The following is a 27,497-nucleotide window of genomic DNA, read 5'->3' as shown; positions in this document are numbered from 1 at the left end:
CATCCACTGGTCCATCCACTTCAGATGATCCATCCCCTGCAGATAATCCATCCACTCCGCGTGGTCCTCATGGATGTGTCTCGCCAGCTGACTCAGATGTGCCACGTGTTCCCAGCCAACCTGGATATGTGTCTCCTCGTGAAATCCTACCACTTCCCAAATGTCCCCCCAGAGCACAAATCAAAGGGTGTGAAAGCAGACAATAGAAAAGGCTTATGAAGAGAGACAAAAGAAACTGGCAGGGGAAAAGCTAAATAGCAAAGAAAAGGGAAAACCGAAAAAGAAAGCACCCAAAAAGAAAATCATAGCAGCTCTGAGGAGAGTGATATCGCAGTCCCACTTGATGAGGAGTTTGACGAAGAGAAGTCTGAGGATGAAAGAAGTGATCCTGGAAACACAGATCTGAACGTGGGTGACTTTGTCCTAGTTAACTTTGCAACCAAACGCAGGAGTGTCTGGCATGGTTGAGAAAGTTGAGGATGACGAAATACTTACACAATTCCTCAGAAGAATCCAGGGAAACAAGAAAGTGTGGGAGAGACCCACGTTTGCTTTAAAAGACAATGATGTGGCACATGTTCCTAAAGGTGATGTGGTGAAGAAGCTGCCTCAACCTAATAGGCCTGGAGGAACCACACGGAGAGAGCAACTCTTCACCTTTCCCTGTAACCTTCAGGGCTGGAATGTAGAGTAGGCCTTGTTTAAGAGTATGAGGCTGATGTTCTAATCCAGGTGGGTCTAGCCTGTGTCCTGAGTCCCAGGCTGTTCTAGCTGTTTCTGATGGTCCTATGTTCTGACCCCCAGACTGTGTACTAGCTGGTTCTGATTATGGGTCCATGTTCTGACCCCCAGACTGTGTATTAGCTGTTTCTGATGGTCCTTTGCTCTGACCCCCATACACTAGCTGGCTCTAAAGGTCCTGTGTTCTGACCTCCACACTGTGAATGTTAATTAAATAAAACATTTTGAATTATATTATGTTGTATTTGATTTACTGTTTAGGTACTTTGGGTTACTTTCAAGTATTTAAAAAAATGTGCTTAATTGACCAATCCCCATGATTCTGTTACTAGTCCAATATTAGTTTTGGAATGTGTGGTTGTCAATCTAGCTGTCAGGATTCTAATTGTTACAACATGTGTTGTTATGGTAGTTTTAAAGTGGAAAAAGTAAGTGTATCAGCTTACCCCCAACTGGTTCACTTTACCCCCTTGATTTCTCTGGTCGGTCTCAGTTTACCCCTAAGATGAGGTAAAGTGAGACACAAGACCACTTTTTAAAAAACAATCATATTTTCATTGCCCTTTGTCCTGAAGACATTCTGATCATTTCCATAGCGAGAAGACATCCTGAATTAATGGCAAATGTGTACATTTTACTGATTTACTCATTTTAGCTTGACTAGAGGGGAGCAAATGTAAAAAAAAATGATCACATTACCCCGCTCTCCCCTACAGTAAACATTGTCAGAAAAGTGTATTGTTTTTCAGGAAACAGAATTGTGTACTGCCACACTGCCAAGATTGCAGACAGATGAAACACAATAAATCCCTATAGCTCAATATTCTATGTGACGTTTGCTTAGTCTCTTAAATGCACAATGAATATGTGTTTTATTTACTATACTATATTATATAATATAAGATATTGTACATAGCTCGTAACTGTATCTAACTACCGTACTTAGATGCTAGACTTTGCAGAATTGCATTTTGTTGTCTGGTACTTGTACTCTGCAATGACAATACCGTTGAATCTAATCTAATCTAATAGTGGTCAGCTACATTGGCAGGGATAATGCTGCTTCATGTTGACACTTGTTGCCTAGGTTAATACATGTGGATGAGGATTTTCAGGCTTGACTACAGAAATAAAAATACAGGAAATATACTGTATACTACAGTACAAAGACACCATTAACGATCAGAAAGTGAATGAAGTTCTGCTTTAATGTTTACGTTATGAGGAAATAGATTCCTTGTCTATTCTGTGAGTGCTGGGCTGAAACGTATGTATGCATTTAATTTCAACACAAGGTGGCACATTACACTAAAACAAAGTCTGTGGTTATGTCCAAAGCCTTGCATCAAGCAGAATGGGTGCTGCTTAGACAATCACTGACAACACTGCTCTTGTCTCTTGTCTAGCAGACCCACCCAGTGTCCTGGCTAAGTTCCCAATCTGGCCTTCACATAGGGTAGTGGTGGTCTAGTGGATAGTGAGTTGGACTTGTGATCGGAAGGTTGTAAGTTCAAATCCCGCCTGAAACCACACCACTACTAGTGTGCCCTTGAGTAAGGCACTTAGCCCTCAGTTACTCCAGGGGAATGTCCCTGTAATTTGTAATTGTAAATCGCTTTGGATTAAAAGCGTCTGCTAAATTATAAATTATTACATAGCATCCACATCTTTCAACTGGTTCATTCATCTCCAGTCCTCTCCGCTACAACTCTTCCCCAGGATGTTACAGTAATAGTGGCGGCTGTGGCACAGGAGGTAGTGCCGGCATCTAATGATCACAAGGTCAGCAGATCGGCGGTTTGGACCTAGGCTGGCGACATGCCTTGGGCAAGACACTGAACCCCAAATTGCTCCCAATGAGCGGGCCGGCGCCTTGCCTGGTAGCTTGCCGCCATTGGTGTGTGAATGGGTGAATGAGAGGCCATTGTAAAGCTCTTTGGAATAAGGCGCTATATATATAAGTCAGTCCATTTATCATTTATAAAGTTAACTTATATAGTTAACTCAGTCAACTTCTGGTAAAATAGGGGTTAAATTAATGAATAATAAACAATTCTGTTGTCTGTGGGGTGCTGTGGGTCTTTTAACGACATTAAAAAAAACATCAAGGACTTACTGCTCATGCTTTATGTAAAATATATTGCACTTAAACAACATGATGTACTGTATATCAGTATGAATTGAAATCCATGTTTTGGAAACCAGTACACTATACGATATACACAGTCGTCTTGGGGGGCACCACAACTTCATACACACAACTTTTATAAACATGTATTTAATCTAAAGTAGTGGTTATTCACATGCCAGCACCCTTGACACCATTTACCTTTCATTCAAACATTAAAATATGTCTATTCATGCACTAGGGCCACATTCATGCACCGCAGCGATCCGCAATGCGCTGGACATTTTTAAATCAGCCCTCAAAACCCACCTGTTCTCTAAGGCCTTTGGCCTTAGTCTAGTTCTGTCACTCTCGCTGTCTTTGTTTCTTTGCTTTGTTTTTCTGTTCTCTGTCTGACTGGTATTATTACTGGATTATTAATGACACTCAAGATAGGAACTTGCTTTAAATCTAGGTATAGTATTTATTGAGGAAAATGATCTTTTACAGCTCAAGCGGACAGTCAACTTCTCAATGGGAAGCTTTCAAAGACTGACACCAAACTCTCACATAGTACAATTAATATATTGTTATTATTGTTATTATTATTATTATTATTATTATTATTATTATTGTTATTATTATTATTATTATTAGGTTTAAACCGTTTTGTAGAGCACCCTTCCAACTGTATATGTTTCCCTGGCAGGAAAAGCTCCTTATAAGTAGCTTGTGGGACGTCCCACAAGACACACCCACCCTCTCTATGAAAAGGAGGGTTTCAACAATCCCTTCATACTCACACCAATTCAATCTGGAGGCATAATGGAGCCAGTCATGGATCCCTCATCTCCTCTCCTGCTGCAGAACGTGTGGGACAGAATAAGGGCGTTGGAAGACCTCCTCCGCTCTCCCTTGTTCCCGGTTCTGTTCTCCCTCAGCCTCTACCTGCTCTGCTGCCTGCCTTACCTCTGCCTGGACACCATCTCCTCCAGAGTAGCCCTGGTACGCTGCTACAAGATCCAGCCGGAGAGAACTGTGACCTGGGCCATGGCCTGGACCTGTCTGGCTCTGTCTCTTTATAACCACGCGGTGTTCATCTTCCCCCTCAGCGTGCTGCATTGGTACTGGAGGCCCGTTCACCTCCCTGCCAGAGCCCCCGGGGTTCTGTGTGTTGCCTCGGATGTACTGGCCTGCCTCCTCCTCTTTGACCTGCAGTACTTCCTGTGGCACATCCTCCACCACAAGGTGCCCTGGCTGTACAGGACCTTCCACAAGGTCCACCACTGCTACACGGCCACCTTCGCCCTGACCACCGAGCACTCGGGCCTCTGGGAGACCCTGAGTCTGGGCGTGTTCTCCGCAGCCAACCCTCTCCTGCTGGACTGCCATCCACTCACCGAAATGCTCTTCTTTGCCTTGAACATCTGGCTGTCTGTAGAAGACCACTCGGGATATGACCTGCCCTGGTCCCCGCACAGACTGGTGCCCTGCGGGCTGTATGGCGGGGCTCCTCACCACGACCTACACCACCTCAAGTTCAAGGTGAACTACGCTCCCTACTTCACGCACTGGGACAGGCTTTTTGGAACACTGCACGCAGAGACACGAGATACACAGGACATGTCGGATGTAGACGCACAGGACGATTTTGGAACCGCAAGAGAAACACAGTAATGTAAGCTACGGACCAGGATACGAGGCTACGCCAAGCTGGGTGATGTCACGGACAGATCAGGGTATCCAGTTCAGAGGGAAGTTAGAAAAAGGCTCTGATACTGACTCCACTTCGTAAAGGGACCAAACCAAAAACAGATGCAGATCAGATGACATCAGCTCTACGAATGCAAGTGTTATGTTTCTGTATAATATTGTAAAAAAAATACCTTGCTGTAGCTGTTTTTAAATAATTGTATGTATCTATGTTAGATAACAAATTCAAATACATCAAAACTGAATAGTAAATATTTTTTTAATGAAGATTGATACACTTTATTTTACATGTTATATCCCAAGCAGCACATCTGTCTTCTGCAATCCTTAATGTAAATGATGAAGAAATTATGAGAATATAACGTTATTACATAGAGAAGTTTTCGCTTTGCTTTTATATCGTTTTTAATATTTAAATAGTAATGCAGTTAAATGGTTTTTTTTGTAATTACAGATGGACTGATGCTATTTCCTGTTCCGTGCTGTTGCTTGAACATTTAGAAAATAGAATTCAAAACAAAACCCTCAAGTGTATTTTACACTTTACATAGTATGAAACACATTCTATATATACACATGCAGGACCGGAAGTCAGTGTCAGGTCACTCACACTCCCTCTGGGTCATCATCTGTCACAACTGAATGCATTCTTTCACAGGTACTATCAAAAGTATGTTTCTTCATTTCCTGAGTAAAGGAATGTAAGAAAAAATGTCAAGAGTCCCAGTACAGTCCCAGTTGATCTGTACTCCAGCGTCTTTGAGCCTCGGAAAAGCGCTATATAAATCTAATGAATTATTATTATTATTATTACTTACAATACCTTCCTTATACACTCATACCTTTCAACCAATTCATAGTCTCACATAGTTATACTTCCAAATCACAATGTTCTCACGACTGTAAATAGAAAATCCACCTGCATTCAGTTTGGAGGAGTCTGGTGTCAAGATCTCCTCCAAACTGAATGCAGATGGATTTTCTATTTACAGTCAGTTAACCCAGGAGGCATGAAGGAGGACCTCTCCCTCCAGTGCTTCCTATAGGACTCCACCCTCTCCCATCCAAATGGATCTTGTCTGCCATGTCAGAATCAGAAGACTTTATTTGCCATGACATGTAAACATGTTAGGAATTTGGTTTTGGACAAGACAGTGCAAGACAGTGCAAACCAACATCATAGTGCAAGATAATAAAATGCATAAATAATAAAATCAAGTGTTCAAGTGTTCATGTCCAGACAGTCCAAAGCTCTCTGGGTGGGGGTGGAGGGAGGGTAGATAGATGGGGGTCAGGTCAGGGGGGGGGGGGGGGGGGGAAGCAGCATTTAGGAGCCGGATGGCTGTGGGGAAAAAGCTGTGTGAGTGTCAGGCCTTCACAGTTTTTAGAGACCGCACCCTCCTGCCTGAGGGGAGCGGGGTGAAGAGACCGTGTCCTGGGTGTCCAGGGTCAGCCATGATCTTCCTGGCCCTCCCCAGAGCCCTACTTTTAAACAGGGCCTCAAGGGGGGGCAAAGGGCAGCCAATCACCCTCTCCGCCGAGCGTATCACCCGCTGCAGCTTGGCCTTGTCCCTGGCCGCTGCAGCGGGGAACCAGATGATGATGGCGGAGGTGACGATGGACTCAATAATGGCCAGAAGTTCACCAGCGTGGTCTTTGGGAGGTGGAATTTTCTGAGCTGCCTCAGGAAAAACAGTCTCTTCTGGGCCTTTTTTGTGAGGGCGTCGATGTTGGGCCCCCACTTCAAGTCCCGAGAGACTGTCACCCCAAGGAAGCAGCATGACTCCACTGTGGTGACTGGAGTGCCTCCCAGTATGATTGGAGAGGGAGGGGGTGGGTTCCTCCTGAAGTCCACTATCAGCTCCACTGTTTTAAGAGCATTCAGCTCTAGGTTGTTTCGGGTGCACCAGGAGACCACCAAGTCGATCTCGCTCCTGTAAGCAGATTCATCCCCCCTGGAGATGAGCCCTACCAGGGTGGTAATCGTCCGCGAACTTAAGGAGCTTGACCAACTGGTGGCTGGAGGTGCAGCAGTTGGTGTAGAGGGAAAACAGGAGGGGAGACAGGACGCAGCCCTGCGGGGAACCGGTGCTGATGGTCCTCAGCTCGGAGATGGACTTCCCGAGCTTCACCCGCTGGGTCCTGTTGGACAGAAAGTTTGTGATCCACCTGCAGATCCTGTGGCCCTATAAGAAAAGCATGTTTGTCTGTTGCCCTGTGACACTGATGATGGTCGTATGACCGAAACGTTTGTCCCGCACCTTGCACTTTTTGCACCAGAGCACTTTAAGAGCATGATAAAATAAAGTTTTTTTTTTTTTCTAATCTTAAATGTTACGAACCCCAGATCTTATGCCTCTACGTCTAGTGGGTGTAGGGGGAGCTGTAACATAAAGGGTGTAATGTATGTTGCCACTTGTAATGGGGGAGGGAAAAACGAAATAAATGCCACAACACGAACGAACTACAGTGCAATGATTTAATAAACAAATGGTGGTGTACAAAAAGACAAGCCATAGGACAACAGGTAGACTATGAGCGGTGTCAACCCAAAGAAACAAAAGAATAAAGTGTGACCCCTACCAGTGTACAATTCTACATAATGACAGCCGCTCCTTTGCCTAATGTATTTAATAGGGATGAGCCTACGTGTTGTAATACCCTAGGGCCTAGGCCATCTCACCTACTCCTGTTTCCTATGGCTAGAGTGTGACAATACAAATAGAAAATAAACTGTAGTCAATACTAAATCAAATAAACAAACAACCAAACTTAATCTTAATCTAAACAAACTACTAAATGGAAAATGGAAAAGGTACGTACTAAATAACACAAATAACCTAAAGCTAAGAGATGACAAACTAACAAACAAAACACAACCAAACAGTCAACTGACAATGAGAGACAATGAGCAACATAAACAGACGGGCAGCCCTCTGATTGGATGATGGGTAGCCCTCGGGAGTGGAATGAGGGATGAGGGAGTGGAATGATTAATGAGGGAATAGATTGGCCAATTGACAACACCTGGATGAAGAATGACAGAGGAGAACATAGACCCAGAGGGAGTGTGAGTATTCTATTTGACACTTTGACCTGGAAAGAATGTATTCAGTTGTGACAGATGATGACCCAGAGGGAGTGTGAGTGCTCTATTTGACACTTTGACTTCCGGTCCTGTAGCACCAGTATGTGCCACAGATGGTTCAGTCAGTGACATCCAGGCAGTAGAATCTTCAAGAAAATGTAAGGGGAAGCCCAACTAGCTGCATCACAAATCTCAGAAGCAGAGATGCTCCTGAGGCCAAGACGTAGCAATCCTGCTGGCCTTTAGAACTGGACACTTCTGCAACAGCCTCCACTATCAAGTGGGAAAGGCATTGTTGATGTGAATATGTATTTCCACCACTGTACTTATTTGAGGTGACCATCAGAACCTAAAAGAAAGCTGGTGATGCTGTATCTATTAATTATGCCGCTAAACTGTGGAATATGTCACGAGCCCAGTAAATGGTGACATTAGAATTATAAGGTTCTATCTCCATTTTTGTCAAAATTTAGTTTTTTACATAATCTGATCCACTAGGTGTTTATTAATGCCTGTGTGGTGTTATTTTTAAAATGTTGTCATTTCTGAGTTAGTAATTCATAGAATACAAAGGTTCCATCTCACAAAACATAACGGAATATAACAACTTTGATGCTCAATATCTCTGAACTACCCTAAACGGAGATAGAACCTTATAATTCAAAGCTCACGAAATGTCTTTAAGCACCAGTTGACCTAAACCTATCTCTTCAATTGAGTTTTTAATTGATATTTTATCTATGTGGTGGCCAAGACGAGCAACAAGAAATCCTCGGTGGTGACCCACTCTACCAAAACAGAAGATGGAGCTGTAAGTGGAGCCGTCTCGAAAACCATCCAGCTGAGGTGAAAACACTCACCCATGTTTTTGCTAAGCCCAAAGACATCAGTGATTGGTCAAACCAAGTCTGAGGTGATCTGCACGGGAGTTCAGCAGGCTACTGCAGAACTATCACTGAGTTACACTGTCTACAGAGATAGTGTGAGTAGGCAATATTTGATCCAATCCAGTCATTGAAATCAAAACTAGCCATATTTTAATTAACGGAAGGTTGATTACGTATGTGGGTGCGTATTGTCCTGAATATTTGAACATATTTGGAAGCTTTTTAAGCAAGATGTATGTTTGATTAAAACTACATGACATGGCTAGTAGTAAGGAATCTGACAGTAAACCAACAGCTGTTAAAGGCCGTAGTGGACCACCTGATGTTAGTCTTGACCAGATCATGTTTTTGTTATGTTTTCAATACTCAATGAACATGTCCTAATGTCATAAAGAAGTAATTTTATTGGGTATCCTGTCAAAATTAAGCACAGAGTGAACCCTGAAATGTTGATGTATCCCCCTGGGAATTATGGAACACAACTATAGTTACCATACAAATGTAAAATATCTGACAATGGAAAAATGACCTGGTTGTGTAATTAAGGCTTGATTTCAGCCCTGTTACATCTATTATGTCTTAACCATGTCAGTTTACAGTCTAAAGTTACACTAAGAAGCTTTCTTTCCTGTACTTTCTCAATAGCAACCTTGTTCACTACCAGGTTCAGCTGTTATAGTCTTAGATATGTTCATGACAAGTTTGTTATCAGTGATCCAGGCAAATACTATCTGCAACCCTTTTGTTGAGATCCAGAAGTGGGCCAGATCTGGTTTCCAAAACAAAGCCAATCCGTTGCCACATTATAGACCGAGTCTAGGCCAGAATGTTGATGTAGCCCAGGTACAAAGCAATACACAAACAGGCTTTATGAAAGAGAAGAGATATAACCTGTTAAGTCTTTCTGTCATGCGAGTGACAAATGCTGCACATCCTAAAAGGAAATTTCTTAGTGAAAGGGAGGCATACAAGTGTAAGTGAGTGTAAGTGTAAATTACATTGTTGATAAAAAGTGAAAGTCAATGAGGCAACTAGCCTTTGAATACTACTGCTGTAAAAAGTGATTCATGAAAATGTCATGACAGTCAACAAGATTATCTTCCTCCACAGACCAGAGGGAAGAACACACCCCAGACCTAGCTGAGGTAGAGTACGGACATATATGGACTTACCTACGCAATCATGTGTGGCAACCCTGTGTGTTTCACTGTCTGTTATATTTGTGATTTCTAGGGGTGTTGAGAATCAGGGTACGGTATAGACATAATAAGTAAAGTAAGTAGCCTTGAGGACAGATGGTTCTCAAGCCTAATGGCCCATAGGGCAGGAGCCTATCTCTTGTTTCTGTAGCATGAGGCAGCTTTATGTTTTATGTACACCCCCTGGACATGACACTGGTGTGTCGCAGGGTCTTACCCCCAAGCCAACTCTTAATGCTGAGTGCCAAGCAGGGAGGCATCGGGTACCATTTTTATAGTCTTTGGTACGACTCGGCCGGGGATCGAACTCACAACCTCCCGATCTCAGGGCGGACACTCTAACCGCTAGGCCACTGAGCTGGTATATAGACATTATGGTTAAGTCAATATGTCAATGCGTGTTACTAACTACTAACTGTCTGTCTGTCTGTCTCTGTCAGTCTGTCTCTGTCAGTCTGTCTCTGTCAGTCTGATTCTACACAGCAGTGGAATCAAACATCTGGATGTGTGGGTGAATAGGTTCTCCATTGGAAAAGGAGGCTTAATTGCTAACTGCTGTGATATTTTCACGTCATATCTCAAAAACACCCCTAAAATCACATAGTCAGCAAATTCTCCCTGCAGTCATAAAACGTCCAATATGGCAGTGATACGTACACGTTTCTAGATTAGAACCACATTTTGAACTACTTCTTTGAAATGGAGAACAGACACCAGTAAGCCAGGAGGTTAGTGTCATAAAGACGAGCATACAACATGGCCGACCTGAACAGTACTGTGCTGGCTCAAATCTTTTTTTAAGACAATATCTTTTCCAACACTGTTGCAGAAACTACAACGCAACGCTAATGTATATATGAGGTGGATGCTTAATCAGGCCAACCCAGTATAGCTCAGCTCAGCTTGGTTAGGCTGTGTAGTTGGGGTGTAACGGTTCGCAACATTTCGGTTCGGTACGTACCTCGGTTTTAAGTCATGGTTCGGTATGTTTTCGGTATAGCAGGATAAAGATTATCACAAAACATATACATTTTTTGTCAATACTGCTGCAACCAGCTGTAACCTACTAATAAAAAAGTAACATTTAGTGAAAAGTAAAACAAAAATAAATATTTTCTCAAGTAAACAAAATATAATAAAATAAATGTCCATTAAGGTGCAGCATTTAGAAAAATGAACTGTACTTGAACTGTGCCGTACTTGTATAATAAAGTTACATTTACTGAAAAGTAAATCAAAATGAATATTCTCTCAAATAAATAAATAAATATTTGATTTATTGTCCCCAGGGGGAAATTCATTTTCACACCACTGTACAGTATACATACAACACCGTATAACACAGATAAACAAACAAACAGACAGATACACAAGTACACACACTCAGCGCGGTCTATTATTTAAGGCCACAATGGCTGCGGGGATCAGGCTTTTGCCCAAGCGAGCCCTTTTGCACCTTAGCGTTCTGTACCTATGCCCGGATGGCAGTGGGGTGAGGTACAGATTGAGTGGGTGGGTGATGTCCTGTTCTATTGTGGTTGTGATGCGTGAGATGGGCCTGTTGTTTAGTGCTGTGAGGTTGGGTGTGGGGAGGCCAATTATCCTGGCAGCAGTGTTGGTGATGTGTGGGAGTTTGGCCTGGGGTTGATGACTGTGAGCATGTTGAAGAAGCAGGAGGAACAGGACATGAGGATGGGCTGGGTGATGCTCTGGTACAGTAGTAGGAGAAGAGGGGGGGGGGGGGAACATACGGTCCTTCAAGTTTGCGAGTGACGTGGCCTGGGGTGGTCCAGTGGTCTAGCACCGCGGTCTACAGTGCACACATATGCCCATGTCGGCATGGGTTCAAATCCAGCCCATGCCCTGCTGACATGCCCTCTCTCCCGTCTTCTCCTATTTTCCTGTCTGTCTTCACTATGCCTGTCCAATAAAATGAAAAATATGAGTGGGACTGCCCCCCCCAAAAAAAAGTGACGGCCTTTGTTGGCTCCTTTTAAAGATATCGGTGGTGTGTTGGTTGAAACTAAGTTTATTGTCCAATTGTGTAATTCCAAGGTATTTAAAACTGTCAACCATTTCAACTGTTTGTGGATTGATGATAATGTTAATAATAATATAATAAAAAAAACATTGATTAAGGTGCAGCATTTAGAATGTACTTAACTGTACTTGAACTGTACTGTACTGTACTTGTATTCACATAAGCAGCTTTTAACTTCACATTAGGACTTGCCAGCTTGTCATTGTATTTTCATTTTATATAACGGGCTGGTATAATTTCATGGCTGAAATGCGGACGAGAGGGAACTACATAGCGAGGCTCCATTGCTTTCAACAGGTGTCTAAAACCTAATGGTGAACCAGACAGACTTGATCAACCAGTTGCTGAAGTCATTTTCAGTTGTTTACATATTCTGAAATTACAGATTGTAAGCTTTCCAATGATGTGTCATACATTGAAATCCCCACCCCACAAAAAAGAGTTGATAGTCTATCAATACGTATTTGAATGGTACACTTCATACAGAGAATGGGAGAAAAGTGAAAAAGGCGGCTAACAATGGCACATCGATACCAACATCTAACTGCATTTTCATAACATCACAACATGCTGATAGAACATCGACATGCTAAAAACATAACATACACATAATTAGAGATCACTGGCTGCCGTCACCTATGTTCTTTTTGTACCTGTGATGTTTACATAGTCTGCTAAATGGCCAAATTAAAATTAAATTTAAATTAAATTTAAAAATTAATTAAAATTAAATTAAATTGTTTACATTCAGAATCAGAAGAATCAGAATCAGAATCAGAATCAGACAGAATCAGAAGACTTTATTGCCATGACATGTAAACATGTTAGGAATTTGGTTTGGGACAGTGGAGCACGGTTTACAACAGGACAGGTGCACGACAAGACATTGCAAACCAACATCATAGTGCAAGAGTCATAAATAATATAAATATTTATATTCGGGTGATGCCGTCTCAAATAAGTGAGCATGAACTACTGACTATCTCTCTGTGTGCGCATGCGTACTGGCTGAGGGTGCCTTTGTAAATACGCTCTGGAAATCTGATCAGTGCTCATGGAAAGTGTCTAGTCCAATCAACATTAAAACAAAAAATCAGTTTGAGTGTGTGTGTGAGTGTAAAAATAGAGGAAGAATTAGTCTGTTTGACGCCCCCGCCCAAGAAATCCTTTGCCACTCCTCTGCCAGCCCATTTAAAACAGTCTAGAACCACCACTGGTCTGGACATTGCATCACAAGGACACACCAGCATGTCACCGTGTGACCCTATCCTAGAAAACCCTAGGAAAGCAGAACACTAGGGGAGGCAATAGAACCCTGGCCGAGGCTGTCTCCACAGCAGCTTTTAGTCCTGAGCCAACTGATCTGAAGCCAAGTCTCCATCTTAAGCTACACAGAGGGTTACTCAGCTATGGTTTTTTTTGTTCAAGTTTATTTCGAACAGCAGTCCAAGTACATTGGAATACAAATGATTTAAAAAATAAAGAATAAAATAAAAAAATTATAAATCCACTTGGTTAAGCTGTCCGAAAGGGAGTAGGAGGAAGCAAAGCTTATTTGTCCTATCCCCATTCACACACTACAGTTACAGTAGCGTAGGTTTACAACAGAAACAAACAACAAACAAACAATCAGGCTCAATTTTGTCATTCAAATTCAAATACACACAATACACCTATATGTTGTAGAGCTGTGGGGTAGGAAAGACAGTGTGAGTGTGAGTGTGTGGGTGTGAAAGAGCATAATACTCCTATGACTCCTAATACCTATGGCTGCATATGTAAGTTATATGCTGACACGAGTGTAAACCTATGTTTGTGTTCAAGTCACCCTATGCAGGATTGAGCTTCTCTTTTCACAGCAAAAACTTGAGAAATTGCAAAGACAATTCAGACTAGCGTCTCCTCCTCTCCCTTGCTCAACGCAACCTACTTCTCGGGGCGGCCGTGGCCCAGCCGGTAGAGCCGGCGTCTAACGATCACAAGGTCGGCAGCTTGCAACGGTTCGAATTCCGGCTGGCCATGTGTCCTTGAGCGAGACACTGAACCCTTAATTGCGCCAGGGTCGCTTTCAATGGCTCTGACCCCCTTACATTTGACATCATAAATACATTTTGTTGTACTCTGCAATGACAAAGCTTGATTCCATTTCCTTTTAGTGCAGTGGCTTAGGACCATATTTAGTATTTATTTTAGTATTAGTCTTTGGTATGACTCTGCCGGGGATCAAACTCAAGTAGACTATTAGTTTTACATACTCTAATTTACAGCCTACATAATTATTGTTCTACTACTTGTATATTTAATGTAATTGACATATTACCAAGCATTCCTAATTCAACCAAACAGCCACACCATAGCATCTACCTGTGTTCACCCCGAGGAGCAGCTTGTAACAGTATGCTGCCTATTGATGATAGCCAGTACCTTCTCTGCTTGCTCCTTTTTACCCATGTTGTGTAATGTCTGTACGAGTGTCCCTGAGGCCTTGCTCCCCTCACGCTCCACCCAGGCAGTCAGCAGTTTGAAACACTGCTCCTCTGCATCCCCGGGGGAGTTTATCTGCTGGGCTTCAATAATAGTTTTGTTCATTCCAGATTTAAGGGCCAACTTCTCCATAACCTTCCATCCCAACTCTGCAGCAATATCTGTGAGGAGCGGTGAGAGGTCGACACCTGACGAGAGAGAAATTGTGATCAAAGTTCTGACTAATACGAAGGTAAATTACATTTGAGGTCAGTAATGATTTGAAGATGCACTTACCGTGCAGAGGCTGCATTTCCTGAAAATAACCAACATAAGAGTTAATGTCAAACTCATTTTGCGATTCAATATTTCTGTTTTCAGGTGACTAGGTTAGTTATTGTAGACATGGAAATACAAAACAACACAAAGAAGCACAAGACACAGCAAACAGTGTCAGGCACAAGCAGGAGGAAAACCATGTGTAGTGAGGGAGAGCACTAACTTGCATATCAAAGTCAAGTCATAGGGGAGTTAAGGGATTCTTGAAATAGAATAGAAGGAGGTGAACGTTAGTGGTCAGTTAAAGAGCAAGTAAGGGCTTACTAAGAATCCCTTGAGATGAGAGGACAGTTCGTGACGTTAGAATTATAAGGTTCTATCTCCATTTTTGTCAAAATTGAGTTTTTTACATCTGATCCATTAGGTGTTTATTAATGCCTATGTGGTGTTATTTTTAAAATGTTGACATTTTTTAGTTAGTAATTAATCAAATACAAAGGTTCCATCTCACAAAACATAATGGAATGTAAAAACTTTGACGCTCAATATCTCTGAACTGCCCTAAACGGAGATAGAACCTTATAATTCTAAGTTCACGAGTTGATGAGTGGAACAGAGGTTAGTCACAAAAGAGATGAGATGGTCAATGGAAGGGCCAGAGGGAAACACACAGAACAGCAAAAGAGTCCGTGGAGATGGTTAGCTTACCTGAGCTTGGTTCTGCACATTATTTGCAGCTTCAACATTTGGCCCTTGAGGTGAACCTGATCGAGTCAAAAGAGAGGCATTTTTAAAACTGTTCAATAGATGTCTCACAACTTTATTTGGATATGAAAGTTTGGGGAGCGTAGAAAGAGTCCTTTCTGCCTCTATCCAAGATTTGTCTTATTTGTTTGTTCCTTGTTTCACACCATGCAACACTCACCTCACCACTTTCCACTACACTCACATTACACCACTGATTTACTGACTACCACACCTCATCTTATTATTGTATTTAGCCTCATTTAGTTTATAATAAAACATTTATTTTCATTACTTTAAAGATCGTGTGTGTGTCTCCCGTCTTTTGTCATGGTCATGAGCCTGGCCGTGACAAATTGGGGGCTCGTCCGTTTTCGTTTTTCTAGCATTATTTTTGATCACCTTTTGGTAAGTAAATATTGCTTTTTTTTTTTCTATTGAATTCTACCCGGTACTTTTTTGCTTAATTGATAGTTAAAACATTGTGGTTCATCATTACTTGTGGTGCGACTCCCATGGCTTGTTGCCTTGATTGGCAGGGGGTGCCTTGTTAAGTTAATAAGCGCGTGTCTCTGTTAGTAGCCTAGGCAGAGATTTTGGTGAATGAACTGCAAACTGGTGTCGTAGTCGATTCCCCACCAGTTCAAAATTATCGCCTGCGGGTGTTTTTTTTGAAAGCCTTGAGTGGCATATTAAGCATTTTGGAGACACACTTATCGCATTTTTGTATATAATAGCCTATTGTTAATTGATCTGCGCGATCGTTTTGTTTGTAATGGTGCTTAGATAGGGTTTTTTCTATTGGGGCAAGAGGGTGTATACAATTGGCTGTCAGTTGCGCACATGTAGGCTACGGGGCTGCCCTGGTAGGTTTACGGTCTCTCTCCTTTGAGTCTGGCTGAGCGTTTTTCTGTAGTGTTGCGGTACGGCGGCTAGAGCAATTGTCTCGGGGACACATTCTTAGCTGTCAGGTGGGCGACCAGCTTGCTGGGGGTCTAACCGGGCTGACGAGTTAGTGTTTAAAGATCCTCCCGCTAACGCATGAAGACTAGGGTTGAGCTTACTCAGTCAGGTCCTGGGGTAGGCAGTCAGATAGGGGCATGCTCCGTTGCGAGGTTGTCAATTTCCTCTGATGCGCGCTGAGTTGTCAGTGTGTACGCCATCTTGGGTCCATAGGCCTACATTGTCCTGTACTTAATATTGTGATTTAATAAAATAAAAATGTCTGGAGTAGAGGGGTTTATAGCAGCTCCATCCTATGACTTATTGTACCGTTTTACTAAAGCTCAATTGTTATTGGTTGCAAAACATTATGATGTAGCGGTGGTAGAACAAAAGAAACATGAGCTTAGGGCATGTTTAGAGTCGAAACTGGTCGAGATGGCAATTTTGCCACAGCCTGTCAAGGGTTTAGCTTCGCCTGTTGCTAAGCACCCTTTTACATTTGACCAGGAAAAAGAATTGCTCAAACTGAGATTAGACCAGGAATTTGCACTTGAGAAAATGAAATGTGAAGTCCAAATGCAAACTGAAACGGCTAGATTGGAGTTAGAGAGACATAGGTTGAATTTGATTGAAGACGGTAAAATCAGTAGTGAAGTCTTAAGTAGTGGGGGTTCTTTTGCTTCCAGGGGAGCAAATAGAGGCTCATTTGATACAGCAGGAAACTTGAAACTTTTACCTAAATTTAATGAAAAGGAAGCCCTTGCCTTGGTCTGGGCTCTCCATCATTTTGATGTGTACATTATGTCCGGTCTCGCTCCATTGGTAGTCTTCACGGATCACAATCCATTGATCTTTCTAAATTCTTTAAAGTGCCCTAACCAGAGACTGATTCGCTGGTCTTTATTTTTACAATCATATACTCTGGACATACGTCACATAAAAGGGAAGGACAATGTAGTGGCAGATGCATTGTCCAGGGCCCCTTGTTAAGATAATTGTTTTTGTGTTAATTAATTTCCTGTTTTTACCCTTCTACTGTTCCTGCTCCTCTTAATTATGGCTTCATTGGTACCTGTTGCCGAGGTTGGAGTAATGGTGGTTGGTCCTGAATACAGGTGATTATATATTATTTTACTGTGTGTGTCTGGCCGTGACAAATTTGGGCCAAATTGTATTTGAATTGTTTTTTTGCTTTTTTTATGTGACTGAATGAATCAGTATATGAACATACAAATACCTCAACCTACCTGTATTGCTGCTATGAAATAATGTTTATGGAAAATGAATTTAAAATCCTTGGAACACTTGAAGTAAAGTTGTTGTTTTTTGTGTGTGGTGGGAGTGTCTGTGTCCTATGCTACAGTACCCCTATCTTTCAGTACATGCAGTAATCTGTTATAATAATTGTGTTTTGGATAATGGAAGGGATATGTTACAGAGATGAACCAGCTCACTACTGCCTAATACTATGCTTGACTACCACCTGGTGTCAGAATAGGGTAGAAAACCCTGTTTTCAAATTAGTTGCATGTGGTGTGTTTCCCTGTTCAGTGATCCCTTTGGGACCCTGTTTCTATGGGAGGGGGTGTGACGGCCCTGGCCCCATATATTGTCCTGGCCTGTACTAATATCTGTTTCCCTGTCTGCAGAGAGGCCTCCTGCTGGACAGGGTTACTAATCAGTAGAATGCAGGTCAGCTGGTGGACAGCTGATTGTGCCCCACCTGGTTCCAGGATCCAGGGCATAAGAGACCCATGCAGGCCTCAGTATGGAGGCCCCCTTCTAGGCACCATTATTTGTCTTATTTGTTTGTTCCTTGTTTCACACCATGCAACACTCACCTCACCACTTTCCACTACACTCACATTACACCACTGATTTACTGACTACCACACCTCATCTTATTATTGTATTTAGCCTCATTTAGTTTATAATAAAACATTTATTTTCATTACTTTAAAGATCGTGTGTGTGTCTCCCGTCTTTTGTCATGGTCATGAGCCTGGCCGTGACACCAAAAACACCTCTACCTACTCCAACCAGATAACCTACACAGTATACACAAGAACCTCCAGCAAAACATTATGTATGTGTACCAGCAAGGCACACATACGTGTAAGGATGGAGCTTTCCCTCAAACAATTTGTTCCTAAAACCACTTATAGATTTTTTTGATGGTTAATAGAGTGGGGTGTTCCAATCTGGTGCCCAAATGTCTGTTACAATTCATCTCCAAGTGATTGAAAGCAAACCTGAAAACGTAATGCTACAAAGTTAAACATGACACATTTTTCTGTGGAAACGCTTTTGGCCTTTGATCTTTGTTTCCCCAATGGATTCTCTGCTTACTCTCCTTACATGATGTGTGCCCTCTGATGTCACAGCAAGAGGAACTGCAGGTTTTACTCACTAGAATGGGAAAGATAGGGAGCAGCACGGCTCTGCTATTTGCATTTCCTGCTTTACTTCAGTAGCCTACAGTAGGCCCTACATGATATACAAGTCTCTTGACTTCAGTAGCCTACATGATATACAAGTCTCTTGACTTCAGTAGCCTACATGATAGACACGTCTCTTGACTTCAGTAGCCTATGATAGACAAGTCTCTTTACTACAGAAGCCTACATGATAGACAAGTCTCTTGCTCCCCCTTCTGGTCATTAAGCTGCTATCAGGCATAATAATGACCATCATACTTACCACATTTCTTCTTCCTTAGGGATAAGACTAGGACTAGGACTACGGCAACGAGGAGAAATCCGAAAGGGATCCCAATAAGAAGCCCTGCCCAAAAGAAAAAGAAAAGAGAATATATATGATATATATGGGGAACAGTCCAAATAATATGTTATTTGCCATTTCCATTAGTTACAATTGTTCAAATAAGACAAGTCATGAAACAGCATCTTCTAATTCACTGTACGTTATTGAAATGTCATGTCTTTGCCCATACCTGTGTGTTCTCTCTGTTCTTTGGGGTCAAGGCATATTGTGTCGTTGGTGGCTGTACAGGCGACTTTTTCCCCATATGGACATCTTAAAGAATGATCAAGCATTTATGTGGACAAACGCTATCACTATTTAGAACAGGTTAAAATCCTAACATCAACCAACATTACTCTTTCAATCTTTAACAAAAAAGTAGGACCTGACACACTATCCTTACCAATCAATCAATATATCAATAGGTTATTGTCACTTATGACCCCAAATACAGGCAGTGATTGGAAATTATAAGTGTCTATATGCGTGTATATGTGTGTATGTATTATATAGACACACTCACTGAACACTTTAATAGAAACACTATACTAATACTGGGTAGGGCCTGCCTTTGCTCTCAAAACAGCCTTAATTCTTCGTGGCATTGATGTTGGAAACATTCCTTTGAGATTCTGGTCCATGATGACATGATTGCATCACGCAATTCCTGCCCATTTTTCAGGTGCACTTTCAAGCTGTGAATCTCCCGTTCGACCACATCCCAATTGACTTCAGATCCAGTGACTGGGAAGGCCACTGAAGAACACTGAACTCATTGTCATGTTCATGAAACCAATTTAAGATGACTTGCTTTGTGACATGGTGCATTTTCATGCTGGAAGTAGCCATTAGAAGATGGGTATATTGTGGCCATGAAGGGATGCACATGGTCAGCAACGATACTCAAATAGGTTGTGGCATTCAAGCGATGATTGATTGGTATTAACGGGCCCAAAGTGTGCCATTCTCCACACGATTACACCACCTGAATGAATGTGTGTACAGGTGTTCCTAGTAAAGTGTTTTGTGAGTGTATATACTGTATATATGTATATAATTATTATTTGTACCTTACCATGAAATAGCTAATTCATTCTGGAAAAACAGGCTGACTGTTTTGTACATTTTACTGTACATTCTGAGCTGATGGAACTCACGTTTCACATTGGTAGCAGGCCGTACAGTGCTCCTTCCCTTTGTCACAGTAGTGATTCTGTTGGCATCGACATACGGTGTTGACTGCGATGGTGCATTTGTCCTCTTCCTCCATATTCGCTACAGACAAGAAGACAACCACCGTAGTCGGGTTAGAGTGACTTCAAGATCTCATTATTGCTTTAAAGATGCAATCTGTCATTCAAATGGCCACAGTTATGTTCTTCAAGAATCAATTCAGAAGTCCGAAAATGTATCTCCAACTACACATTTCCCCCCTTTAAATGCATTTGCTGTACGTTAGGACATATTTGAATAATTTGTTAAGATAAAGGTAAAGGTCAAGTTCTCTAGAATGGACATGAATTGAGCAGTAAATCTATAATGTTCATTTTGCAAAATAGAATCACGTAAACATGTGCATGTCTGAAAGACAATGGTTTTAACATATGCACACAATAATGTTCTTTTGCCTAATTCAATTGAATGGGGAAGTGTGTCCAAACATTTGACTGGTACTGTATACACTAAAGTGTTCCAGGACACAGCTTTGATACCTGCTATAGTGCTGTATGTTGGTCTAATGTACAGTACTTCAAACAACTCAGCAGGTTGCTGGGTTCAAATCTTCTCTCACACAGCCTAACTCATGCTCTTATGAGTGCGTTTTCTCCCACAATGATTAGAATATTTCCTAACAAGATTCAGTACAACTTCCTTTTATTCCCACACAACCTAGGTGGGTGGAATTTGTTTTGCAGCACAACATGGTGCTATACATTCCACTGACATACACTGCAATGACTAGCAGACAGATAATAACACAATAGAATTCAATGCACTGTAGATTGCACTCAATCCATGGAACACAGGGTTGTTTTCCTCTCGTTGTACAGTGTTACGTGGTGAATTTGCAGAACAAATGTAGCAAAAGGAACGGTTCACTACAGAGCAACGGTGGCATGGAATTCATTACCAAGCTTTTTTGTTTCAGATAGCAACAGAAGTTGCTTTAACAAAAAATTAAAGATGTATCTGTTTACATACGGGATACCCTGAAAACAACGAAGTGTTTCTCACTGGTGAATTGAGCTGTCTTGTGATCCCAAGGGTAAGGAGAGTTATGTTTTTGTCTCTCCACTTTTCTTTCTGTATTAGTTTTCTTTATTTTGTTATTAAGTTGTCTTCAACTAAAAATGTTAATGTAAATACTAGGGCTAATGTATGTATGTATGAATGTTATGGAAGTGTATTGTCTGTATTTAAGTGTTTAAGATGAAGAATTGTTTGAAAGTATGGTATGGGGACCCCAGGAAGAATAGCTACTGCATATTTGCTGGATCTAATGGTGGATCCAAATAAACAAACAAACAAACAAACATGCCTTTGTCATCACAGGAAGTGCAGGGTTCACAGGAGTCCCGAGCGTTGGGATCACTGTTGTAGGTGCCTGCTTCACAGTGCAAACAGGTCCTGTCCTCTGGCTTTACACTGCAGTGTTTCTCCAGGTGCTGACCTAGACACACACACACACACACACACACACACACACACACAGAGCCCAGGGACAAGAGGAGGGAGTCATCATCATAATCATCATCATCATCATCAATATTATGAATGATAATTACTATTAAGCTTTTAAACTGCAACTGCGATGACCTATAGGCTACATTTTCACACACACACACACACACACACACACACACACACACACACACACACACACACACACACCACAAAGGTACTTGATGTGCAAAGACATATAGTCAGAAACAAAGTGTCTATTCAGAAACTGGTGTAGCAGAAGTAAGAAGTTGGTTCAATCATTCTCAAGTCAACCATAACTAAACTAATATGGTGCTTAGCTTACCAGCAGCACAACGACAACATGTCTTTCCTTCATGCCGGTAGGAACCATCTTGACAGCCCTGAGAGGGAGAGAGAGGGAGAGAGAGAGAGTTATTGGTATTCATTCATTTGGTATGAATCCCCAAAAAATATATGTTACGGTACATGTGGGAAAACTAGGGTTAGGGTTAGGTGCTACGTCGACTTGGTACATGCTGGCATGTCTAACCCTAACCGTAATCCTAACCCTAACCCTAACCCTACCCCTACCCCTAACCCTAACCCTAACCTTAACCCTAGCACCGTAGCACCTAACCCTAACCCTAGTTTTCCCACATGTACCGTAACATATATATATTATTATTAATTTATATACAGTAGAAAAACTGTACAGGGGGTAGTGGGGATGAAGAGGTCGTTAGGATGGACAGTTAAGATGTAGCCTGAAGAGATGGGTCTTCAATCTATGGCGGAAGATACACTGAACAAAAATATAAATGCAACACTTCTGTTGTTTTTTGCTCCACAAAAAAAGTCATATTTCTCTCAAAGTGTGTTCTCAAATGTGTTTCAATCTGTGTTAGTGAGCATTTCTCCTTTGCCGAGATGACCCATCCACCTGACAGGTGTGCCATATCCACATGCTGATTGGACAGCAGGATTATTGCACAGATGTGCTTTAGGCTGGTCACAATCAAAAAGCTCTTTTGTGCCATTACCGCCTCAGCTACTTTAGCTCATTTAACAAACTTTTAGCACAGCGAGATCTTAATCTGAATGCGAAAATGTACCCCACAACACAACGAAAAGTCGGCGATGAAAATCGGCAATTGAGCAGTGAACGCGAATGGACTTGGACGCGTTTGCTCAATTGCAGGGGAACCCCAGCGTGCTTGCTGTGTAACGAGACTCTCGTGACGTAGAATTATAAGGTTCTATCTCCATTTTTGTCAAAATGTAGTTTTTTACATAATCTGATCCATTAGGTGTTTATTAATGCCTGTGTGGTGTTATTTTTTAAATGTTGACATTTTTGAGTTAGTAATTCATAAAATACAAAGGTTCCATCTCACAGAACATAATGGAATGTAAAAATGTTGACGCTCAATATCTCTGAACTACCCTAAACGGAGATAGAACCTTATCATTCTAAACGGAGATAGAACCTTCTCATTCTAAACTCACGAACTGTGGCTATGATTATTTATATTTACATGTAGATGTTGTGTAAATATAGTATTATAATCCTAGTCACAGGTGGGGCTATTAAGAAAGTCAATGGATATCGAAAGTGAAACAGACACTTCGTGTAAAAGAATTCGCCGATGTCCTTCTCTGAAGTTATTAAAACATACAAAAAACCAAAAACATTAATATACCGGTAGCCTATCTTTCAATAACGACACACTAACATAACGCATGGCTATGCCATCAATAGGCGTTATTGATGAGTTATTGAACACCGCCGATCTGAGAATGATGTCATGAGTTATGACAATAATACAAAGTTACCAATTGGTCAGACGTCCGTTTCAACTCACCATTACGTATAGAAAACTTAGAGATATGAATACAAATGTATATCCGCTCATTTTCCGAATTGAATCCACCAGGAAAGAAGGATTGCTGCACTGCTCTGAATCTTGATCCAACTGGGCTATGTAGGAAGTACAGTACCGTAATAGTCTACAGTTATTCTACAGTAATTCTGAATTTCTGACACCCTCTAGTGCCCAATGTGCACAATAGGCCTTATGTGTTTGAGCCATTGTGTGTCAAAACACGCGAATAATAATGTGTGTACAGTCTATATGTGTGCACTGTTACTTGAAAAAAAGCCATCAACATTTTCTATGACACACCTCGTGGCTGAAACTCACTTGGATTAGATTGTAGAACTGCATTGAGGGCATGTCAGGAGAGGATATGATGTGTGGGTCTGGGAACACCTCTTAACACTAGAACAGCCGTGGTGGGTGGGGTCATTTGACCAAGTGAGTATTTATTTTATTTTATATCTTAGATATAGATATAAACACATACGTATATCCTAGATATGTGCGTTCTACCACCCAGTATCCTTATATTTTCAAAATCACATCAGGATAAGCTAGTATGAAGCTATTTTGCAGTTTTTCTGTGTAGGAGGCAGGCTGATTTACAAGGTGGCCAACTAGTGGTCGTTGTGTGTAAGTAGCAGCTTCCCATTGTAAAGACTATGGTCTATGGACCCCTGAGGCAGCTCTAATAGTAGGTAAAATAGACAGGGCTGTTTAGTCGTGTTAAATGTCTATTTTACCACAAAGTCCCACTGAGGTCTGATGACTTCTTTTACAAAAGAGACCTGGCCAAGATTGTATTAACTTGCGATGAACAACTTCTGCTCAATGTCTGCAATCTTCGGATTCTGTGTATCATTGTGGATTGAGATTTGTCACTGGTTGTAAACACCTTACTCATCACTGCACATTGTATATAAAAGCGGACTGGCCATCCTTGTATGTACGCAGGTACACCCATTGGTTGAGCTTTATATATAAAATTCTCCTTGGCCTGGTCCCTACCTATCTGTGTTCACATCTCCTCAGAAACCATGAGCATTAGCTTCCGCTCACAGGACACTTTAAAACTGCATGTTCCGCGTGCTCGTACTAAGCTGGGCAAAAAAGCGTAAAAAGTACACTGCCCCCTAATACTCTCCAGAAAGACTTCAAATTAAAAGAACTAATCAGTTATGATGCTTTCGTAACGATTTTAAAGGTCTTAGAAGGTGAAAGTATTGGAAATTGTCATTGCTTTTAATTCAGTATCTGTGCCCGCCCAAACCTGCTTTTAATTTCTTGTTATTTTGTATTATGTATCTTATCTTATCTTATTATCTGTGTATTGAATGTATGCCTGTGTCCTTGTGCTGCCCCTCTTGGCCAGGTCCCTCTTGGAAAAGAGATTCCTTATCTCAGTGAGGTCACCTGGTTAAATAAAGGTTTAAAAAAACAAAACTAAAAAACATCACAGCGACAGCACACTCCTGCAGATTCTTCCTCTATATTCTTATTCTCTAGTAAGAATAAGACTAGATGTTATAACAAACACTAGACTAGACTAGATGTTATAACAAATGTTATAACATTTGTTGATGTTATTAACATTTGTTGATGTTATAACAAATGCAACATGCCATGCCGCATTGATGCAATCATTTGTGCAAAAGGAGCCCCGACCAAGCATTGAGTGCATAAATTAACATACTGTACTTTTCAGAAGGTTGACATTTCCGTATTATCCAACCCTTTTTTGATTGGTCTTATGTAATATTCTAATATTTTGAGATACTGGATTATAGATTTTCATGAGCAGTAATCATCAACATTAAAACAAAAATGCTTGAAATATGTCACTTCATGTGTAATGAATCTAGAATATATGAACTTTTCACTTTTTAAATTAAATAACGGAAAATAATGAACTTTTCCATGATATCATTTCTTTTGGAGATGCACCTGTACAGTACATCACTGCTAGTGTTGGCCTGCCTTGCACCTCTGCCTCAGAGAGGAAGTGGTTGCACATGCTGATCCCCAATCTGATGCTGTGCAGCACACAGAACAGGAAGTCAAGCATGCTGCAGGACCACAGTGAATGATCTCACCGCTGATGAGGAAAATCTCAGGGTTGCTCAGGGGTGCAGAAACCACACATATAGTACAAGCATGCAAATGCATGCATAGAAACACACACATGCACACGCACGCATGTACGCACGCACGCACACACACATTTTCATTTTCCAGCTCACATTGATCCTCTCTCTTTCCATGCTCTCACTGATTTTAGGAATAGATTGTAAATGTTGATGGAGGGACAATGTTTCTAATTTCCTGCAGTTACATCTATATCAATACTCCCAGATGCCTGTAAGGGAGTGTGTCTGTATTAATATGCTTTGTTTCTGTAGAGTTACAATTCCGTGTATGGCTGTATGTTCTTGCATCTACCAATCAATCAATCAATCAATCAATCAATCAATCAATCAATCAATCAATCAGAATAAGAAATAGATACAATAAATACAACACAATACAACCAGGAAACCAGAAGTTGAGATAAACACTAAATAAAAGCCAGGGCTAAAAAGGTGTGTTTTAAGCTTTCTTTTAAAGATATCCACACTCTCTGCCGCACTCAAAGTCCTGCAGCAAGCCGTTCCAAAGTCTGGGGCCATGGTGGCTAAAGGCGGCCTCGCCATGGGTCTTAGACGGACCCCTGGAACAACCAAGAGACCGGTACCAGAGGACCTGAGGGATCTAGTAGGTACATATCTTAAAACCATGTAGTCGGGAGAGTGAGACCATTTAGTGCTTTGTAAACCCATAAAATAATCTTAAAATCAATTAACAAAAAATGTATTAAAAGGTAGCCAGTGCAGCGATTTTAAAACAGGTGTTATGTGTGCTCTCCTTCTGGTCCTGGTTTATTGAAAGTCAAATTGGAATTGATGATGACACCCAGGTTATTGGCCTGGTGCCTAGGACTGAGTGCCAGTGCCAATGTAGTGGTCAGTGTCTCTCTCAGTGCCTCTGCTCCAGTGACGAATACCTCTGTTTTGTCCTGGTCTGAGCCATCCAAGCGATAATGTCTAAAATACACTTATCAACAACTCACCATTACGTATAGAACACTTAGAGAGATAGTCATCAGGAGACACAGCAATATAGAGTAGAGTGCCATCAGAGTAGCTGTGGAAATGTATGCCATGTCGCCTGATGACACTGCCAAGGGGAAAATGATCTGTTGATGGTCATATTGACATCATACCAGCAACATACACTAGTTTCAATGTCTATATCTGTAAATATGTCATAAACATTTATTTAACTCAACACTTCCACTATCTGTTTCAAATTAAAAGCTGTATAGGTACTATTATACTATAGTAGGTATACTACGTATACGGTAGTCATAGCAGAAACCCCACGTAGGCTATAATTATATTATGTTAATAAGTTAAAAGAACATCAGGTGAAGGGCAGTATTTTTCCAGTGATCTCTCTCTCTCTCTGTCTCTCTCTTGCTCTGAACGAGGGTAAACAAAAACGACGTGACTGCTTTCCTGCTTATAACCGTTTCACTTTTCGAACCTCTCATTAAGGTTGGATGACAGCAGAGCCTGAACCCAGAACTGTGTGAAGTGAAATGAAATGAAATGAGACATTATATTATTGATGGCCATTATCAAAGGCAAACTCAATGTACAAAGATAGGGCTGGCAGCAGGAACACTGTCTGTATGGACACCGCAAGCGGGAGAGCCGGAGCAGCTCTACACAGCAGAACACACGCTGCTGAGGTAGAGCTTTCCAGTGTCCCAGCCGTAAGGCTAAGGACTGGGTCAGGATAAAGATGATGTGAACAGTGTTAGGACAGAGGAAGGACAGTATGAGGTCAAGCTAAGGACAAGGTTTGGAGCGGGGTGTTGTATTTGATACTTTGATGGCTGCACATCCCTGGTTAATGTGAGCTCT

General features: G+C 41.5%; 2 protein-coding genes across 2 annotated transcripts; one reads left to right on the top strand and one right to left on the bottom strand.

Moving 5' to 3' along the window:
- Positions 1 to 3,673: 3,673 nt before the first annotated feature.
- Positions 3,674 to 4,525, top strand: LOC308173876 (cholesterol 25-hydroxylase-like protein; the record flags this gene model as incomplete). The annotated part of the gene is made up of 1 exon (XM_080548930.1): positions 3,674 to 4,525. One exon carries the CDS (start codon positions 3,674 to 3,676, stop codon positions 4,523 to 4,525), a length of 852 nt encoding a protein of 283 aa, XP_080405056.1.
- A 9,245-nt stretch (positions 4,526 to 13,770) lies between these two features.
- fas (Fas cell surface death receptor) lies at positions 13,771 to 23,595 on the bottom strand. The gene is made up of 9 exons (XM_080548929.1): positions 23,518 to 23,595; positions 21,999 to 22,056; positions 21,510 to 21,641; positions 20,128 to 20,245; positions 19,161 to 19,243; positions 18,908 to 18,991; positions 15,227 to 15,282; positions 14,537 to 14,555; positions 13,771 to 14,448 (listed from the first exon to the last, which is right to left on the bottom strand). The coding sequence occupies exons 1-9, from the start codon at positions 23,566 to 23,568 to the stop codon at positions 14,147 to 14,149; spliced, it is 903 nt and encodes a 300-aa protein (XP_080405055.1). The 5' UTR covers positions 23,569 to 23,595; the 3' UTR covers positions 13,771 to 14,146.
- Positions 23,596 to 27,497: the final 3,902 nt, after the last annotated feature.

This window comes from Nansenia antarctica, assembly GCF_963989245.1.
Source record: "Nansenia antarctica genome assembly, chromosome: 19".
Classification (NCBI taxonomy): domain Eukaryota; kingdom Metazoa; phylum Chordata; class Actinopteri; order Argentiniformes; family Microstomatidae; genus Nansenia; species Nansenia antarctica.
This window is presented reverse-complemented; position numbering and strand designations above follow the sequence as displayed.